This window comes from Phyllobates terribilis, unplaced genomic scaffold (assembly GCF_046119375.1).
Source record: "Phyllobates terribilis strain yellow unplaced genomic scaffold, ASM4611937v1 Scaffold_2__4_contigs__length_985480577, whole genome shotgun sequence".
NCBI lineage: Eukaryota > Metazoa > Chordata > Amphibia > Anura > Dendrobatidae > Phyllobates > Phyllobates terribilis.
The window spans coordinates 123,224,486-123,246,031 of NW_027362762.1; the positions used below are offsets into that span (position 1 = coordinate 123,224,486).

Below are 21,546 nucleotides of genomic sequence, written 5' to 3' on the forward strand. Positions count from 1 at the left end.
GATATTGCATTGTAACGTTACCAGTATATGCATCAACTGGAGCTTACACCTAACATCAATCTCAATACATTGCTTGTAAAAACAGAAGCTGTCTGCCATATTCACTGAACAGGATCATCAATAGTATAATGAACTCCATATGAAATATGCCATGCATACTACTGCTCTCTACATATAATGGTATAGTATATTAGTGGTCTTCGTGCCTTATGGCACAGAGGCCGAGGGTTTTAAGCTACTAGGGTAATATATGCATGGAGATTACATGTCTCCTAGAATAGATACTTATTGTTTTCTACCATTCTCTGTATGAAAATGTGCCTAAAATAATTACATTAGCTCGTATTATGGGATGTAATGGGATCATATAGGTAACAATCAAAATAGCATCTCAACATAACAACTGCCCTTGTCAGATCGTTCACTCCACAGGCATGTAGAACAGTAAAGTCACTGATCAATCCTCATACAATCCATCCACATATCTGCAGAACAGGAAAAGCCACCAATCAGCCCACATACATCCAGTCCACATGCCTGCAGGACTGTAAAAGCCACCATTCAGTCCACATACATCCAGTCCACATGCCTGCCTGACTGTAAAAGACACCGTTCAGTCCACATACATCCAGTCCACATGCCTGCAGGACTGTAAAAGCAACTGTTCAGTCCACATACATCCAGTCCACATGCCTGCCGGACTGTAAAAGCCACCGTTCAGTCCACATACATCCAGTCCACATGCCTGCCGGACTGTAAAAGCCATCGTTCAGTCCACATACATCCAGTCCACATGCCTGCAGGACTGTAAAAGCCACCGTTCAGTCCACATACATCCAGTCCACATGCCTGCAGGACTGTAAAAGCCACCGTTCAGTCCACATACATCCAGTCCACATGCCTGCAGGACTGTAAAAGCCACCGTTCAGTCCACATACATTCACTCCACATACTTGCCGGACTGTAAAAGCCACTGCTCAGTCCACATACATCCAGTCCTCATATATCCGGTCCACCTACATGCAGTTCACCTACATGCAGATCCAGAAAAGCTACTATTCAGTCCACATGCCTGCAGGATAGGAAAAGCCACCATTCAGCCCACATACATCCAGTCCACGTGCCTGCAGGACTGGAAAAGCCACTGTTCAATCTATATACATTCAGTCCACATACCTGCAGAACCTGAAAAGCTACTGTTCAGTCCACATACATTCAGTCCCCATCCCTGCAAGACTGGAAAAGCCACTGTTCAGTCCACATACATCCAGTCCTGATACATCTAGTCCACCTACATGCAGAACCAGAAAAGCTACTATTCAGTCCACATACTGTACCTGCAGGAGAGGAAAAGCCACCGTTCAGTCCAAATACATCCAGTTCACATACAATCAGTCCATATACCTGCAGAACTGGAAAATCTGACTTTCAGTCCACTTACATTCAGTCCACATAGATGCAAAACTGGAAAAGTCACCGTTCAGACCACATACATCCAACCCACATACATCCTGTCCACATGCATTCAGTCTACATACATGCAGGATCAAAAAAGCCACCAACCAGTCCACATATATCCACTCCATATACCTGCAGGTCCAGAAAAGCCACTAATCAGTCAATATACATTCAGTCCACATTCCTCCAGGACCGGAAAAACTACCAATCAGTCCACATACATACCTGCAGAACAGAAAGTCCTGAGTCGATCATTTCAAAGTAGTGGCTGTCGTGAATGGAAGCTACTTCTCCATTTCTTGTCTCTGAGACTGATCTTTAAATACTTTACTATCTATTATATTTTTTTTTGATGGCATATTTTTTGAAGCAGAACATATGGCCTGTATATTGCCATTCCTTGGCAATACATTTCAAATGTTGAACAGTACAAAGACACATTGGCTTAATATTGCCAGGCAGACAATTCCTTTCACCCTTAAAATAAACAGAAATAATTTTCTCCTTTTTCTAACTTCAAAGTCATTTTTCTTCTTTCACTTACTCACTTTTACTTAGGAAGAGAAATGCGTTAACAGTGCCTCAATTTCCAGGCAGGATTTGTCTGAGTTTGTAATTTTAACAGCAAACAGATGGAGAGTTTTTAAAGGAATATCTCCAATCACAATTTCATGAAGAGGGGTTTTCTTTTCCTCTGGATATTTTACAATAGGAACTGCACACGATTTTCAGACACACAGAGAAGGTCATGTTACATTACTTAGTAATTTAAGATTTACAGCACGGGGTTACAGGTAAACTAATCTAGATTTTAAGTGCAACATCCCCTCATTCTCTCTCTGTATATACACTGCTCAAAAAAATAAAGGGAACACTTAAACAACAGAATATAACTCAAAGTAAATCAAATTTCTGTGAAATCAAACTGTCCACTTAGGAAGCAACACTGAATGACAATCAATTTCACATGCTGTTGTGCAAATGGAATAGACAATAGATGGAAATTATTGGCAATTATCAAGACACCCTCAATAAAGGAGTGGTTCTGCAGGTGGGGACCACAGACCACATCTCAGTACCAATGCTTTCTGGCTGATGTTTTGGTCACTTTTGAATGTTGGTTGCGCTTTCACACTCGGGGTAGTATGAGACGGACTCTACAACCCACAGAAGTTGCTCAGGTAGTGCAGCTCATCCAGGATGGCACATCAATGTGAGCTGTGGCAAGAAGGTTTGCTGTGTCTGTCAGTGTAATGTCCAGAGGCTGGAGGCGCTACCAGAAGACAGGCCAGTACACCAGGAGACGTGGAGGGGGCCGTAGGAGGGCAACAACCCAGCAGCAGGACCGCTACCATCTGCTTTGTGCAAGGAGGAACAGGAGGAGCACTGCCAGAGCCCTGCAAGATGACCTCCAGCAGGCCACAAATGTGCATGTGTCTGCACAAATGGTTAGAAACCGACTACATGAGGGTGGTATGAGGGCCCGACATCCACAGATGGGGGTTCTGCTCACAGCTCAACACCGTGCAGGACGCTTGGCAATTGCCACAGAACACCAGGATTGGCAAAGTCGCCACTGGCGCCCTGTGCTCTTCATAGATGAAAGCAGGTTCACACTGAGCACATGTGACAGACGTGACAGAGTCTGGAGACGCCATGGAGAGTGATCTGCTGCCTGCAACATCCTTCAGCATGACCGGTTTGGCAGTGGGTCAGTAATGGTGTGGGGTGGCATTTCTCTGGAGGGCCGCACAGCCCTCCATGTGCTCGCCAGAGGTAGTCTGACTGCCAATAGGTACTGAGATGAGATCCTCAGACCCCTTGTGAGACCAAATGCTAGTGCAGTTGGCCCTGGGTTCCTCCTAATGCAGGACAATGCCAGACCTCATGTGGCTGGAGTGTGTTAGCAGTTCCTGCAAGATGAAGGCATTGAAGCTATGGACTGGCCTGCCCATTCCCCAGACCTGAATCCGATTGAGCACATCTGGAACATCATGTCTCGCTCCATCCACCAACGTCTCATTGATGATTTTTGTGTGATTTTGTTGTCAGCACATTCACCTTTGTACAGAACAAAGTATTCAATGAGAATATTTCATTCATTCAGATCTAGGATGTGTTATTTGACTGTTCCCTTTATTTTTTGAGCAGTGTATATATATGTATGTACAGTACAGACCAAAAGTTTGAACACACCTTCTCATTTAAAGATTTTTCTGTATTTTCATGACTATGAAAATTGTACATTCACACTGAAGGCATCAAAACTATGAATTAACACATGTGGAATTATATACTTAACAAAAATGTGTGAAACAACTGAAAATATGTCTTATATTCTAGGTTCTTCAAAGTAGCCACCTTTTGCTTTGATGACTGCTTTGCACACTCTAGGCATTCTCTTGATGAGCTTCAAGAGGTAGTCACCGGAAATGTTTTTTACTTCACAGGTGTGCCCTGTCAGGTAATAAGTGGGATTTCTTGCCTTATAAATGGGGTTGGGACCATCAGTTGTGTTGTGCAGAAGTCTTGTGGATACACAGCTGATAGTCCTGCTGAATAGACTGTTAGAATTTGTATTATGGCAAGAAAAAAGCAGCTAAGTAAAGAAAAACAAGTGGCCATCATTACTTTTGGAAATGAAGGTCAGTCAGTGTGAAAAATTGGGAAAACTTTGAAAGTGTCCCCAAGTGCAGTTGCAAAAACCATCAAGCGCTACAAAGAAACTGGCTCACATGAGGACCGCTCCAGGAAAGGAAGACCAAGAGTCACCTCTGCTTCTGAGGATAAGTTTATCCGAGTCACCAGCCTCAGAAATCGCAGGTTAATAGCAGCTTAGATTAGAGACCAGGTCAATGCCACACAGAGTTCTAGCAGCAGACACATCTCTTCAACAACTGTTAAGAGGAGACTTTGTGCAGCAGGCCTTCATGGTAAAATAGCTGCTAGGAAACCACTGCTAAGGACAGGAAACAAGCAGAAGAAACTTGTTTGGGCCAAAGAACACAAGGAATGGACATTAGACCAGTGGAAATCTGTGCTTTGGTCTGATGAGTCCAAATTTGAGATCTTTGTTTCCAACCACTGTGTCTTTGTGCGACGCAGAAAAGGTGAACGGATGGACTCTACATGCCTGGTTCCCACCGTGAAGCATGGAGGAGGAGGTGTGATGGTGTGGGGAGTGCTTTGCTGGTGACACTGTTGGGGATTTATTCAAAATTGAAGGCATACTGAACCATCATGGCTACCACAGCATCTTGCAGCGGCATGCTATTCCATCCGGTTTGCGTTTAGTTGGACCATCATTAATTTTTCAACAGGACAATGACCCCAAACACACCTCCAGGCTGTGTAAGGGCTATTTGACCAAGAAGGAGAGTGATGGGGTGCTACGCCAGATGACCTGGCCTCCACAGTCACCAGACCTGAACCCAATCAAGATGGTTTGGGGTGTGCTGGACCGCAGAGTGAAGGCAAAAGGGCCAACAATTGCTAAGCATCTCTGGGAACTCCTTCAAGATTGTTGGAAGACCATTTCCGGTGACTACCTCTTGAAGCTCATCAAGAGAATGCCAAGAGTGTGCAAAGCAGTCATCAAAGAAAAAAGGTAGCTACTTTGAAGAACCTAGAATATAAGACATATTTTCAGTTGTTTAACACTTTTTTGTTAAGTATATAATTCCACATGTGTTAATTCATAGTTTTGATGCTTTCAGTGTGAATGTACAATTTTCATAGTCATGAAAATACAGAAAAATCTTTAAATGAGAAAAGTGTTCAGACATATTTAAAATTTCTTACTAGAACCACTTATTTCTCGTCACTTAAATACACCAACACATTCTGCAGTGCTGTACAGACATTGTCACATTTCCCCTTGGTCCCTAATTTGCCCATCACAGGAGATACACTTTAGAGGTGTGTCAGCCGAACCTGCCGATTTTGACAAGACCAGTCCATCATTTACTGTTATGGGATCCTGCCAACAACGTCCCAATGGCAGAATTGGTGTTTGGATTCAACCACCTTATCCTTCTGAGCCATAAGATATAAGACGGAAAAAAGTCAGTTCATCCAAATGAAGATCCAAAGCATGGTGACCGAAGGTGCTTTAGGAGAAATGATAGAGAAAAAGAAATGATCCCAGTGTCAGGATCTTCAGTTAAAACCACACTTTATTAGGCAAGTATTAAAAACCGCAACCCCTGTATGGGATATCTGCCAGACTGTTATCTTTAATCACTGCATATCAGTGTCATCATATGCAATGAGTAAAGGGAGCCTGTCAAGTGAAAAATGCTATTAACCTACAGACATGGGGTTAATCTACAGGTTAAAAGTGTTCTGAACTGCCCGGCGCCTGCACTTAGAGCCCCGCTGCCAGGCAGAAATGAACTTTATTCCTCCTGGTAGTGTTCGGATTTCAGTCACAGGGATGGCGCCACCTAGGTTTCAGTCACCTCTCTCTGTAACAGCACCCCCAGCACCGACTGACAGCAGCTCAGCATTAGGGCCGGCTGTCAGTCAGTGCAGGGGGCGCTGTTACAGCCACCGCTCTCTATCCACAAAGTGGTGACTGAAACCGCGTCGGCACCACCCCCATGACTGAAACCCAATCACTACTGGGAGGAATAAAGTTAATTTCAGCCTGGCAGTGGGGCTCTAATTACGGGCGCAGGACAGGTTCAGAACGCAATTAACCTGAAAATTAACCCAATATCTACAAGTTAATAGCGTTTTTTCATGTGACAGGTTCCCGTTAAAGACAGCAGTCTGAAACGCGTTTGCTAGTTATTCCTATACACAGGTTGCGATTTTTAATACTAACCTAATAAAATATGGTTTTAACTGAAGTTCTTGATGCTGGAATCCTTCTATTTCTCCATAAGACATAAGCCACCACCAGAGTCTTCTGACAGCAAATCACTCTCTGTATGGGTGGAGGTGTCCGGGAGCGATAGCAGCCACTGAACCAGCATTCAGCCTATGTCTATTTAATGTATATGGCCAAAGTAAGGCCAATTTTATAGGAAATAGTGTGTTTCTCAGCATAAGAGAAGACTAGAATACTTGGAAACCCAGAGAAACTTGAGGAAACCATACAATTCCATGTAGGCGACATCTTTCGTTATATTCAAAACCGAGCAATTCAGAAATACAACCACAGAATGACCGTGCTTCCGCTGCCAATGCAATATTAGAGACTGTATAGTAAGGCTTATAAGAATAAAAGCCTGCTTAGATATACAATATGATCCTTTCATATATTTTCATTATTATTATGTCTACTGTAGGTATCGCTGACAACTACAATATAACGCTTCCCGCTGCTTTGTCTAAAGTCTCTTTAAGCATCCATAAAGCTCTAATAACAGGAACCAGATCGGACTGCTGACAGGACCATTCCTGATTCATTGGGATCGACATGACCCCAGAGGTCAAAGCAATAACAACAAATGAATGATTCCGCTAGATAAAATCCCACGTGAATACACAAGTAACTGACAATCACTTTTCTACCAAGCAAATATTAAATGAATGTAACACACAAAACAATATGACAACACATAAATGATTATTCATTTTAGTAATTATCTTTCTTTTACCATTGGATACAATAAGTGAAATATATCACGCTATGGCTACACAGTGGGATATTCTGGAGGCATAGACTCCCAATATATAGAGTACCTCTGATGGACCCTCCCTATGAGCGTATCCTAACCCTAGCGTGCATGTTTATGGGGGAGTCAGGAAACAAAGCTTCAGCTGGCAAAACATTAAGTACGGTAATTCACTTGATATCACAAGGTTATGGAAAAGCAAGTAACTCAATGTATCTCCTACTATGATATAATCTGCAAAAAATGAGAAGTAAAATAAAAAAATGTCCCCCTCCCTCTCCATGTACATACTGTAGACTACTTTGCGATAAGCCCCCCTGCACTTTTACTACTGATTTATTAGGGGATCATGTAGCAATGTTAGTATGGAGATAGTGACCGCACTCCTCCACATTCAGCCGGGTTCAGCGCATTTATTAGATAAACCATTACAGTACTGAGTAAATTACTGTTAGACACGTATGAACCTCATAGGGATCTTACTGTCACATGTTCATCGACATTGCTGTTATTGTGAAAGTTCCCAAAGCCCACAGCAATAGTAAGTTGGGTTGGCCCTGTGGGAGCCCCTATTCTTATTGCTCCAAGCCAGGTGCCTCTATGGTAGATATATACATTGCATCACAACAGAAAGCTGCTATTTTTACAAATTCGTGGTAAAATTATTGGTGGACACCTCACCCATCCCCGCTTTCAACTTCAAAGGAATTGGACGACCAGAAATCCCAACCCTCTCCTGGCAGATGATTTCAGGGGGAGGCAGTAATAACGTATACTTCCATAGGGTAGTTGGGAGCTGACGGACATACAATTAATTGTCCCACTGGTGGACACAGACAGAAGAGGCCCCTGTGCAACATCAGTATATGGGCTCTTTGCAGTCCAATAGCTCATGAAAATGCCCAATTAGACCTGCTTCGGAGGTGGTAGTGGGCTCCTTTACCCCATGAGACCTTGTGCGGCCACACAGGTTGCATCAATTACGTGTCTGCCACCGTATTGCCCATCTGACTGCTGTGTAAGATATATAAGCATCATAACTGTCTTGGAACAACCCTCAATGTTAAAAGCCTTACAGCACCACTGCAGCACTTTTTTTTAAATTTCCGTGCTGGAGTGGTGCTATTAATCCATGTTCCCTGCCTCTAGCATTATACTTAGCAGCCGCTGTCTTCATCTGTTCCCGGCGCCACTCCGGTCCCAATAGGCCATCTTGAGACCACAACTTCTGACTGATCGGAAGTCAGAGGTAACGGTCACAAGCTCTCAATGTAAGCCTATGAGATCCTCGTTCTGGCCTCATTCTGGCCTTATAGACTTACATTGAGTTGTGACTTCCGAATCACCCAACAAACACTTGAACGATCCGGCAGGTCACAAACTGCAGGAGACGAGTGGAGCGGTGCTGATAACAGATGAAGATGACAAATGGTAAGTATAAGACTAGGGTCAGGTAAATTAGATTAGTGTCACCTCTCCAGCGCTGCAATAATAAAATATGCTGAAGTGGTGCTTTAATGCTGATTGGAAATTGTGACTATTAGGACATGTTCAGTATTTGGTCAGTATTTTACATCAGTATTTATAAGCCAAAACCAGGAGTGGGTGATAAATACAGAAGTGGTGACGGGTTTCTATTATACTTTTCCTCTGATTGTTCCTCACCTGGTTTTATCTTATAAATACTGATGTAAAACACTGACCAAATACTGAACGTGTGAACGTTGCCTTAATCTATGAAAGTGACCGCAATAAAAAATATTAATCTGGAGCACTCGTCTTCTTTTTTGGCCAGGGTAACCCTTTACATCCGTCACAGCACACACTGCATTGTTTTGCTTCATAGGATTCACTTCCTCAGCTATGGCCATCACTAATGTCACATTGCCTAAGGAAACCCAGGTTCCATGGGAAAACATTGTATTTATTTATTATTTTCCCTCTACAGAGGTTATAATAATTAATAAACATTTGATATTTTTGTAGTTATTATATAAAGCATTAAAATGGACTCAAGGTCCTTCACTGCCCAGAAGGATACAATTACTAGAAAGCATTATGGGATGATGAAAGTGTCACTACCTCCCCCTAGTGGTTGTAAAAGGAAAAACTTTTGTAGTCAAATTTTTGTAAAGTTAGTATGATTTCAACGAGATTTTAAAAAGCGCAATTTTATTTGAGTTTAACAATAATTGGGAATGTTTGGAAAATTCTAATTTTACAAATAATCATTGACGGAAATGTCCATCTTCAATGTATTCTCCAGATGTTGTGAAATTCCCAGCCTATGGCTATCAGGACCATGCTAGGGATTACATCTTTACAACAGCTGGAGAGCCATATGTTTTCCACCAGTGACCTAAAGCAAATATTCCATAAGTAGATAAAGTGATACTATAAGTCTTACTTCCTCACTGCACTTTTTAAAGATGATTTTAAAAACTTTTTGATTTTTAACTCTTGATTTATCCCAAAGAACACATTTCCTGGACAGAATCTTGCAAATGCCTAACAACAATCCAACGCTTTAGTCATATTTGATACAAAGTAGCTCTTGTATGTAATCCCCAAAAAATCGTACTATTCACATTTTGCCTAAAAGATATGTATTTTTATTAGTATTTTACCACATCACAATCTTAATCTAGTTTTCGATGCCTTCATACAAGGCTGCTGCCTTCACTGAAAAAGTAGAATACAGAACCTTTCTGTCCTGCGGTTGTGATCGCCAGTGATCAACCAGAATCTGCAGGAGGATCTGGAATCAAATGTTCAATTTCCCTCCTACATGGGAATTTCATTATTACAAGGCGCCCATGAAAATGAATGGGCTGTCTGTTTTTAAGACATTACTTCTGGCAGCTTTCTCCAGTAAATAAATGGAGGTTATGGATGATTGACTCTCTACCATTAACTCAGAATTTCCAAACAGGGCACTTAAATATGAGATCTTTGAAACTAGACAATCCATTAACTAGAAACTAGGTGCATTTCTGTAAACCTGGATAATGGTGGCACGTAATCGATTGAAAAGGAAAAACTTCTCCTTGTGGAGATCCAGCTAGTAGGCAGTACAATATGATGGGAAAAAGTTTTAAAATAGCTTTCCCCCCGCAGAAAAGACACTGTCTTGAGTCATATATAAGATATTAACCTATATGATAGGTGCTTAAAAGTGTCAATAAAGAATTGAAAGATTTTGGAACTTTTTCTAACCACTCGAAACAGTGTCGGACTGGGGTGTAAGGGCAAGTGTAACATTGACTCTGCCGGTCCCACTACCAGAAACTACCCATACCAGAAACTCATCAGATTGTGAACTTGCCATGTGAAACTTTGGTTTTTAATGGATTAAAAATAAAGGAATTGTAATACTTTATTTGTGATTGTTCTGAAAATCTCCCCTTTTTCTTTCTGGGGTCCCAGTGTTCAGCTACATGTAAATATTAAGTAAATTAACAGATTTACCTCTTCTTCTGTATAATATTACACTGGGTAGTTTGTTCTATGAATGATTTGATGCCGCCTTTGTCTTTACACAGAGAAACAAGTGTATTGTGCCAATAACTGCTCATAAGAGTGGTGGCTTCCAACTCTTGCACAGTGGCCCACCGGGGAATTCACCTGTTCCCCTGTGGGCCAGTCCAAGCCTGACTCTATATGAGCAGCTTTGATTGTGGCAGACTAGAGCCATTGTTGAATAAAAATGGATGGCCATTCATCTGAATGGGACATGGAATACTATATTGCAGAGGAAACGCCTCACTAGCGTGAAACTGGACCTTAGGCAATGAGTTATTTCCCCCGACTGCAACTTTTGAAAAGGATTGTCTCTAATGAGACAACCACTAACTTTATAGCCTGCCAATATACTATAGGCTGCTATGGAAATATTTTTCTAGTCTCTAGTACTATTGTAAGACCTTGAAAACAAAAGGATGTATATTAGCAATCAGGTTGGGTAAGGAAACCATCTTATATGCATTGTGAGTTGCATCAAATTTATAAATCCAGAGGATCTATTCGATTCAGTCTGAGCATCTTATCCTCAAATTTTTCAAATTCAGTTACCAAAGTTCTTCTTTGATTTTAACACTAAATTATATATACATACTGCAATTGATAAGGAGACCGGCGGGGGACACCAGACAGAGAGAAAAGCAGCAGCACCGGTCTGGTAAGTATTACTATTTTTTAGTTTATGCAGCATCCTAGGACCATTGATAAGAGGTTGTCCAATAGTGGACAAGCCCTTTAAGTCACTCTGAGCTAATATCCAGTAAGTTGACCTAGCCCTGTATCTTAATATGGTATCCAAGGAATGCTGGTTTATTTCGATTCTCCTTACACCCATTTTATTGTTCCAACTGAGTCATCCTACATTCAGGCTTTTTACACCAATTGCTTTTGGATCAATAATAATAATAATTTGTATTTCTACAGCACCAACATATTTCGCAGCACTTTACATTTTAAATTACTCCTTGCACTTATCATGTAGGAGCCATTAAACATTTCACTGTACAATTGGCAAAATCTATCTAAATATGCTTGTTCGTCCTTACTATGGAGCATATTACTGGAGCGTTATCTATTTGGATCCTCACTCTAGAAGTTCTCATTTACACTATAAAAGTCTTGTTTTATACAAATAGTTTAACAAGTGAAACCAGAAATATAAATCTTGTAAAATAAAAAATAAAAGACTCCATCAATCAACAAATAGGTTAATCCCACAAGGAGCCCCATGACTGTAGAGCAGAGCCATACACATCCCGGCCACTTTCCATTATTCCGCTTGAATCTATATACAGTAGTAAGGGGTTATAGGCAAATCAGACATTATAGCTTATATTTTATAAAGGCAGCCAGTAAAATAATTAATTCTGAAGTCGTTAACACCACTTACGCTTTTTTGCCGCAGATGGCGCCCTGGTACCAGTTTTTGCAGGTACTGAAATACTTCTTTTTTGTTCCCATGACTTGTTGCAGAGCACAGACATTTGGACTAAATAGGAAATAAAGTGAAAGAAAACATTTCATTTAGATGTGATAATTGCTATACTATGAATTTAACTAGGATTTCTGTAAAGTCACTTTCCACGAGTCCCTATCCCTGTACATTACTGAGGAAACAAAGGCAGCTTTATGCCTGGTAACCTTCCCATCGGTCACCGCCAGGTGCCCTGCAACATGTTACTAAATGCTTTATTACAGTTGCTTTTTTTTTGCTGGAGTCTCCCATCCATTACCATTGAAGCAAACCTTGTAAAAACACCATGTGCTCAGGGAGGTTATGGCTGTCTCTTTGTTTAGAGGGATCTCAGTACAATGAAATGCCATTAGGGCTACTAAGAAGAGCCATCTCCAGTGTGGGGAATACCAAGCACAGCTATGCAAACAACACGCAGCCCTCCAAACAGTAGGGACAGTTCACACTCTTGCCCAGCAGATGTAATTCTTTGCTACTGAACTCGAGTCTACTACTGTATTATCACAATAAAAGTTGAGCACTAAAGCAATAAAGTTTGAATCAATTATTTGCTGCATATCAACAATTCCTTATATCCACGGTCCAGGTAAAAAGCCATAGATTTCTGCAAATCTATAAGACAGACATAGATAGATTTTTCTACTCATTTTTTATAGATAAGATTAATGTCAAATTTGCAACATGTTATTACTGGGCACAAAAGACACTTATAGCTCTGCTACATCTCTAGGCATCAATATTTCAAGACACCATTTAACTTTGTTAACAAAATATACTTCAAATTCAATAAAGCTATTTCTTTTCTCAAAACATTAAAAAGAACATAAAACATATTAGGCAAAGATTTCAGATGAAATTCCATGAATAATTTATCTATCTATCTATCTATCTATCTATCTATCTATCTATCTATCTATCTATCCATCTATCCCTCTATCTACTCATCCATCTATCTATCTATCTATCTATCTATCTATCCATCTATTATCTATCTATCTATCTATCTATCTATCTATCTATCTATCCATCTATCCCTCTATCTACTCATCCATCTATCTATCTATCTATCCATCTATTATCTATCTATCTATCTATCTATCTATCTATCTATCCATCCATCTATCTACTTATCCCTATATCTATCTATCTGTCTATCTGTCTATAAATCTATTTATCCATCCATCTATACAACTATCCATCCATCTATATACTCATCCCTCTATCTATCTATCTATCTATCTATCTATCTATCTATCTATCTATCTATCTATCTTTCTATCTTTCCCTCTATCTATCTATCTATCTATCTATCTATCTTTCTATCTATCCCTCTATCTATCATCTATCTCTCTATGTCTTATCTTTTATACCTCTCCCCCCTGTCTCTCCTTCCTCTTTCTTAGATATCTTCTATCAGAGGTCTATATTAAACAAGAGCTAAAAAAAACAAAAAACAATAGAAATGCTAATAAATTAATAAAAAGTTTTGCTTTTCATAATTTTCTATTTCTATTTTTTTTAAAAACATGAATTAACTATGCAATGACTAGTTCTGTTTCCCAAGAAAAAAAATGAAAAAGTTTTATATGTTTAAACCCATAAAAAAAAAATCATGATACTACTTACCCTTGTTTTTTGGCTCTTATGCGACTGTGTGACAAGATCTTGTCATAGTAGCCATTACTGTCTGCAAGGTCAAATGCAGACAGTAGAAAAATGGCAAAGATTGATAAAAATATAACCTTCATTGTTTAGTCCCCCAAAGGCTCCCTGTAAATGGAAAGGGAGAACTGCCAAGTGTTCTAGAGCTGCACACAGTTTATATACAGCCTGGAATTCTGTGGGAGGGGAGCAGCTATCAACCTGAGACTAATGTACCACCCTCCAGGAAAAATCAGCCACTGTTGAAATCAGCTAAGAAGTTACAGAACTTTTAGCCAAGTGCAACTTTTTTTTTCCTTTCCAGGAAAATAAATATTACTCTGCTCCAGTTGTGACTAATTCATATATGAATCATTTTCCTTGCAAATAATTGCAGCATATTTGTAGACTTTGGAAGTTTAATCATCTTGTTTCACTTTTCTTGACAATGGCATAAAAGCAAATATAGGCTGTGATAGTGGGACATCTTTTCTTTTTTCCATCTATTACCGCACCTTGCTTTAATGTAACTCCCCCCCCCCCACCCTGAAAAAAAAGGTTACATTTTATGGGTTTCACATAAATATATTCTTCTATGTGAAATAAATATATTATGTATATAGGCAGGTGTGGGGGAAAATGGTGCAAAGTAACAATTCTCTCGAGAATAGAAGTGTTAATAGATTATTTTTACCAATTAACAAATTGCAAAGTCAACTAAAGAGAAATCGAAATCAAATCAGTATTTGGTGTGAGCCTCTTTAATAATAATCTTAATAATAATCTTTATTTATATATCGCCAACATATTCCGCAGCGCTTTACAGTTCAGAGGTTCATATACAACAGTCATACAGTACAGACCAAAAGTTTGGACACACCTTCTCATTTAAAGATTTTTCTGTATTTTCATGACTTTGAAAATTGTACATTCACACTGAAGGCATCAAAACTATGAATTAACACATGTGGAATTATATACTTAGCAAAAAAGGGTGAAACAACTGAAAATATGTCTTATAGTCTAGGTTCTTCAAAGTAGCCAGCTTTTGCTTTGATGACTGCTTTGCACACTCTTGGCATTCTCTTGATGAGCTTCAAGAGGTAGTCACTGGAAATGGTTTTCACTTCACAGGTGTGCCCTGTCAGGTTTAATAAGTGGGATTTCTTGCTTTATAAATGGGGTTGGGACCATCAGTTGTGTTGTGCAGAAGTCAGGTGGATACACAGCTGATAGTCCTACTGAATAAACTGTTAGAATTTGTATTATGGCAAGAAAAAAGCAGCTAAGTAAAGAAAAATGAGTGGCCATCATTACTTTAAGAAATGAAGGTTAGTCAGTGCGAAAAATTGGGAAAACTTTGAAAGTGTCCCCAAGTGCAGTTGCAAAAACCATCAAGCGCTACAAAGAAACTGGCTCACATGAGGACCGTCCCAGGAAAGGAAGACCAAGAGTCACCACTGCTTCTGAGGATAAGTTTATCCGAGTCACCAGCCTCAGAAATCGCAGGTTAGCAGCAGCTCAGATTAGAGACCAGGTCAATGCCACACAGAGTTCTAGCAGCAGACACATCTCTTCAACAACTGTTAAGAGGAGACTTTGTGCAGCAGGCCTTCATGGTAAAATAGCTGCTAGGAAACCATTGCTAAGGACAGGCAACAAGCAGAAGAGACTTGTTTGGGCTAAATAACACAAGGAATCGATATTAGACCAGTGGAAATCTGTGCTTTGGTCTGATGAGTCTAAATTTGAGATCTTTGGTTCCAACCACCATGTCTTTGTGCGACGCAGAAAAGATGAACAGATGAACTCTACATGCCTGGTTCCCACCATGAAGCATGGAGGAGGAGGTGTGATGGTGTGGGTGTGCTTTGCTGGTGACACTGTTGGGGATTTATTCAAAATTGAAGGCATACTGAACCAGCATGGCTACCACAGCATCTTGCAGCGGCATGCTATTCCATCCGGTTTGCGTTTAGTTGGACCATCATTTATTTTTCAACAGGACAATGACCACAAACACACCTCCAGGCTATGTAAGGGCTATTTTACTAAGAAGGAGAGTGATGGGATGCTACGCCAGATAACCTGGCCTCCACAGTCACCAGACTTGAACCCAATCAAGATGGTTTGGGGTGAGCTGGACAGCAGAGTGAAGGCAAAAGGGCCAAAGAGTGCTAAGCATCTCTGGGAACTCCTTCAAGATTGTTGGAAGACCATTTCCGGTGACTACCTCTTGAAGCTCATCAAGAGAATGCCAAGAGTGTGCAAAGCAGTCATCAAAGCAAAAGGTGGCTACTTTGAAGAACCTAGAATATAAGACATATTTTCAGTTGTTTCACACTTTTTTGCTAAGTATATAATTCCACATGTGTTAATTCATAGTTTTGATGCCTTCAGTGTGAATGTATAATTTTATAGTCATGAAAATGCAGAAAAATCATTAAATGAGAAGGTGTGTCCAAACTTTTGGTCTGTACTGTAAGTAACATAGTTAAAGATAATACAACAATTAAAGCAAAAATGACGACCCTGCTTGTAAGAGTTTATAATCTACAATGAAGTGGGGGTGATACAAAATACAGGTGCTTATTTACAATGATGGTCCGGCCATCTTGAAAGAATGGGCTATTTGCCTTAAAAAACAGCATCAATTAATCTAGGTACACTTTGCAGTTTTTCAAAGAACTCAGCAGCGAGGTTGCTCCAAACTTCTTGGAGAAATAACCACAGATCTTCAGTGGATGTCGCTTGTGCCACTCCTTCTGTCTCTTCTTGTAATCCCAGACAGAATCGATGATGTTGAGATCGGGGCTCAAACTATTAACATTTTTATTTTTGAAAGCCTTTTTAAGCCCTCAAACACATTAGACTAACATTGCCTCAAAATAGATGGGTCCGACCAACAGTCGAATGTGCATGGGGGCGCCGGCCAACTGATGGTCGGGAGAGAAGTCAATCACGCATGTCCTATTTTAGACTGCCGTTCACATTGTTCTTTATGAGATAAACTGCTGGCCAATGTGTCAATCACAGTCACAGAGCAAGTGCACCTGTGTATGGGAGAGTCAGCTGAGATGGCTGTTGGACGAAAGATTGGCCAACAGTCATCTAATGTGTATGTGTATGGCCTTCTGTACTTTGCAGTAGTTTTTCCACACCTGCCTAAAACTCTTGCTCAGCACTGTATATACTGTCTATACATACAGAGATCCAATATTCAGAAATGGGCGCATAGATAAAGGTTTACCAATAAATTACAATTGTTATGGCACCAAAACTATTGATTTCATGTAACATCGGCGTCTCTGCCCCCTGCCAGGCAGAGACGCCATCCCCCTTACCGCCGTGGTCCTGCTCCGGCATCTTCCGGCCTCCCTGCTGCGGCTGCTGGTACACACAGCTTCCCTGGCTCTGTGCTTAAGGCTCGCGCTCCCTCCCTCTTAAAGGGGCCGTGTGCGCTGTCCTAAAAAGTCCCCAAACAATGGCCGGAGGACTTTCTCTATAAAAGGCACCTCCGCCAATATGGAGGTGCCCGTGCAAGGTTGTTGCTCTGTTATTCTTACTTTGCTTCAGCCCTCAGGTCCTCTGCAAGTCAGTCCTGTCCGTATGTTCTTCAGTCCAGTCCGCCAGTCTGACTACTTTCCAGCCCGACAGTCTGCCTACAGTCCAGTCCGCCAGTCTGTCTATGGGCTCTGCCCGCCTGCTTACCTGGAAGCACCTGCCTGTTACCTGCATTGCCCGCCAGCCTGCTTACCTGAAGCCACCTGCCTGTTACTTGCCGTGCCCACTTGCCTGCTTACCTGGAAGCACCTGCCTGTTACCAATTGTGCCCGCCAGCTTGCCTACCCGGAGCACTGGTCTGGCTATCAGCCGAATCAGCTTGCCTGTCTACCCGAACCACCTGTCAGCCTGCCTGCCGTGCTCATCCACTGTACCGGTCTGTTCCAGCCTTCTGACCCATGGGAGTCACTTGCTCTCATACAAGGTCGGTCCCAGAGTGGCACCTGGTCCCTCTGCTCGGTCCCTCCCTGGTTCACGGAGTCGACTGAGCCGCCGTGTGACCTTGGTCAGGCTGAGTAGATACTTAGTCACGCCCCTCTGGACCCTCCTTGCACCGCAGCGCAGAGGTTCCACCTCCCGGGTCCGTAACATTTAAAATAAAATCTTGTAAATAACTAGAATGTATCTACCATTATTTATGTCCCAGTGCTTGTATAGCGTAAACCAATTTCAAGGCTCCATACAGAGATTACCACCAGTCACATTAATTATTGTCCCCAATGGGGATTGTAATCTATTTTATCTATTTTAGGCACACTCATAATATGGTCAGTTTCAAAGAAAGCCAATTGACCTTTTTAGGGTCCTGTACTAATAAGGTAAAAAGTGATCAGAACCTGCCATTTTCAGCAGGACCAGCCAACCATCCGATGTGTATCTCCTCTCTCCCTGTTAAGAACATATTAGCTCTCAGTCGAGTGCTACTATTTATGGGAAAATTGGGAGAGAGAGAGTCGTCTGCCGAACAGATATTAGTATATTTATGGAGTGTAGCTGGAAACAATTGTAATAAAAAGGAGGACACTCTTATTACATGGTAATTCCTACTTTTCCATTTATTGGGCTGGGTTCACACATTAGGATAGAGTCTCACACGTCAGACCAGTGGTGGACATACCATTGGTGCAACCTGTGCGGCCATACAAGGGCCCAAGAACTAAGCTGGCCCATTTCAAGTCCAAAGCAGGTGGAACTGTGCTTTACATTGAACTATTGGACATTGTAGGGCCCATATATTGTTATTGCACAGGGACCCTTTTCTGTTTGTGTCCGCCACTGTGTCAGAGATTTACTGTAGTTTTGTCATGAGGTTGTTGATATTGTGATTTTTACAGGGGATCACATTTTTAACATGTATGTTTAAGAAGAGGTGCTAATAATATTATCACAAGACCAAGGCAAATCACTGTAAGGCTTCATTCACACTTTCGTATGATATGTTGTAGTGCTGTCTGTTTTCTTCTCGGACATCACACAGATCCTTAGAGTTTCATTGAGCCATACACATATCAGTTTTGAAAAGGGATCTGTATCTCCAGTCCATGAGACTCAAAGCAGGTCCTATTCTGATCAGTTTTGTGGACCCAACTTGGCCATTATGGGGATGTGTGTAAAACGGATGACACCGAAGACAAACTTTGTACTCCATGTCCATCCAAGATTCAGCTGTTTTTCACACATCCATTGTTAAAGGGAACCTGTCATCTGAAAAATTCTATTAACCTGCAGATATGGGGTTAATCTACAGGTTAATAGCATTGTGAATCTGCCCCAGCGCCTGTGGAAATGAACTTTATTTATTTCTCCAGATAACATTCAGGTTTTAGTCACAGGGGTGGTGCCGGCACACTTAGAGCCTCGCTGCCAGGAGGAAATTAACTTTGTTCTCCCTGGCAGTGTTCGGATTCCAGTCATGTGAAAAACACTATTAATCTGAAGATATGGGGTTACTCTGCAGGTTAATAGTGTTCTGAATCGGCCCGGCACCACAGAGTGGTGGCTGAAACCACACTGGCGCCACCCCTTATGACTGAAATCCAAAAGCTGGCAGGGTGAATAAAGTTAATTTCCTCCCCTCAGCAGGGGTCTAAGTTTCGGCTCCTCGTAGGGTCACAATGCTATTAACCTGTAGATTAATCCCATATCTGCAGGTTAATACTGTTTTTTCATTTACTTCATTTTTAAAAAATGGATGAGAAAAAAACAGAGGCAAAACAGATGACAAATGAGATAAAAATGGTCTATTTTACACTGATGTAAAAATAGGTATGGAAATGTGAATGTAGTGGGAAACGTTATTTTGCTGCATGGCATAATACCGCAACATGTGAGCACACCCTTCTACTTAACTGATTGCCACTCAAATCACCCCATCTTTTAAACATAACATCAGGACTAGAGATGAGAGGATCGTTTGCAATCTAAATTTGCTGGCTTTGCCAAATTTTTCCTGAAAATTTAATTTGTGGCAAATTTTCACCAATCTTAATACTGTAAATCTTGTAATTGATCGGAAAATACAAGTAGGGGAGAGAGCGAGAGAGGACCTTGATGACAATAAGAGCTTACACTCTAAAGGGAGAGCGAGAGAGGACCTGGCTGACAATAAGAGCTTACACTCTAAAGGAGAGACCGAGAGAGGACCTCTTTGACTATAGGAGCTTACACACTACAGAAGAGAGAGAGGACCCTGATGATCATAAGAGCTTATGACGCGCCCCCCTGGGCCGTGGGGTACCAGGTGCCAGGCCGGTAGATGCTGGGGGATGTCACAGTGGCGGTGACCCGGTCCGTGACCCAGGGCGGTCAATAAAAAGGGGTTATTGATAGAGGATTTATAGTGATTGCATCCTGTTTGTGACGCCAAGTTGACGCGCCCCCTGGGCCTTGGGGTACCCGGTGCCGGGCCAGTAGATTCTGGGCGATGTCACAGTGGCGGTGACCCAGTCTGTGACCCAGGGCGATCAATAAAAAGGGGTTATTTATAGGGGATTTATAATGTTTGTATACAGTTCGTGATGCCTCCTGTGGTATGCGGCTACAGGGAGCCGCCGCTGCGGAGCAGGTCCTCTGGAGCTGATGTTAGTGCAACAGGGATGGTGTGGCTCTCCACAGGTAGAGCTTAGCTCCAGGGCAGTGTTGATGTTATAGGTTATGCTGGGCGTTATAGTGCAGGAATTGATGGCGCAGCAATAATCAGCCCACAACTTAATGGCGGTTTCCTCTTAGCTTTACTGGTGGTGATTAGACTAGCTGGTACTAGGGTACGGGCTAGAAGTGGAAGTCCGGGCAGCCTGGAAGCAAGTAAAGAATCCTCCTTGCCAGGTGAAGTTGGAGGCCTTCCCTTTCCACTAAACTCTTTGGCCCTGTTGCTTGTAGCTGTGCGGTGGCCCTCGTCCCTGAGTGCAACGTTTCTGTGCTCACCCATTTGGCAGGCAGTTCGGGCCTTGTTGGTGCGTCGCTACCACGTGGCGGTGCTGGGCCCTCTGTGCTGCTGAACCTCCAGGCGTCTGATGGGGACAGGAGACCTGCAGTCTCCTGCCCTCCAGTTTCTGCTGCTGGGCCTTCAGTGCCTCCACAGCCTCGGACTCCGGTGTCCGGTTCTTCTGTGTTGGTTCCTTCTGGGGTGAGCTGCCGCGCAGCTCCAGTCCCAAGCTCCTCTCTCTTCGACGTCCTGACTTCAACTCCTCACACTAGACTAACTAACCCCCCCCCCCGATCCCAGTTGCCAAGGGGAGGAACTCCCCTTGCTGGTCTGGAGCCAGGACAGTGTTGCATGCTTAGTAAAACCTGATTAGGGGACCCTTGCTTGCTTCCAGGCATGGCATCACCTCTTGTGAGGGAGGCAATGCCACTGTGGCAACCGGACCCCTGGGGTGCCACACTTACACTCAGAAGAGAGAGAGAAAGAAAGAGGATCCTGCTGACAATAAGAGCTTACACTCTACAGAAGAGAGAGAGAGAAAGAAAGAGGATCCTGCTGACAATAAGAGCTTACACTCAACAGGAGATGGCAAAAGGACATCACTGACCATAAGAGCTTATACTCTGCAGAAGAGAGAGAAAGAAAGAATCATGCTGACAATAAGAGCTTACACTCTGTAGGAGAGAGTGAGTGGACACCACTGACCATAAGAGCTTACACTCTACAGAAGATAGCGAGAGGACACCACTGACCATAAGAGCTTACACACTACACAAGAGAGAGGAAGAAAGAGGATCGTGCTGATAATAAGAGCTTACACTCTACAGGAGATGGCGAGAGGA

At 42.0% G+C, this 21,546-nt stretch overlaps 1 protein-coding gene across 7 annotated transcripts in view; it reads right to left on the reverse strand.

Moving 5' to 3' along the window:
- Positions 1-13,893, reverse strand: part of POSTN (periostin) — an 87,446-nt gene extending 73,553 nt beyond the window's left edge. For 3 of the 7 annotated variants that reach the window (XM_073662566.1, XM_073662567.1, XM_073662568.1), the window contains exons 1-2: positions 13,702-13,892; positions 11,992-12,090 (exon numbers count right to left, since the gene is read on the reverse strand). In XM_073662566.1, the coding sequence (XP_073518667.1) occupies positions 11,992-12,090; positions 13,702-13,823 (221 nt within the window). In that variant the 5' untranslated portion in view covers positions 13,824-13,892. Of the gene's footprint in view, positions 1-11,991; positions 12,091-13,701 lie in introns of all 7 variants that reach the window. The other 4 variants (XM_073662564.1, XM_073662565.1, XM_073662569.1 and 1 more) reach the window with 3 other exon arrangements.
- Positions 13,894-21,546: the final 7,653 nt, after the last annotated feature.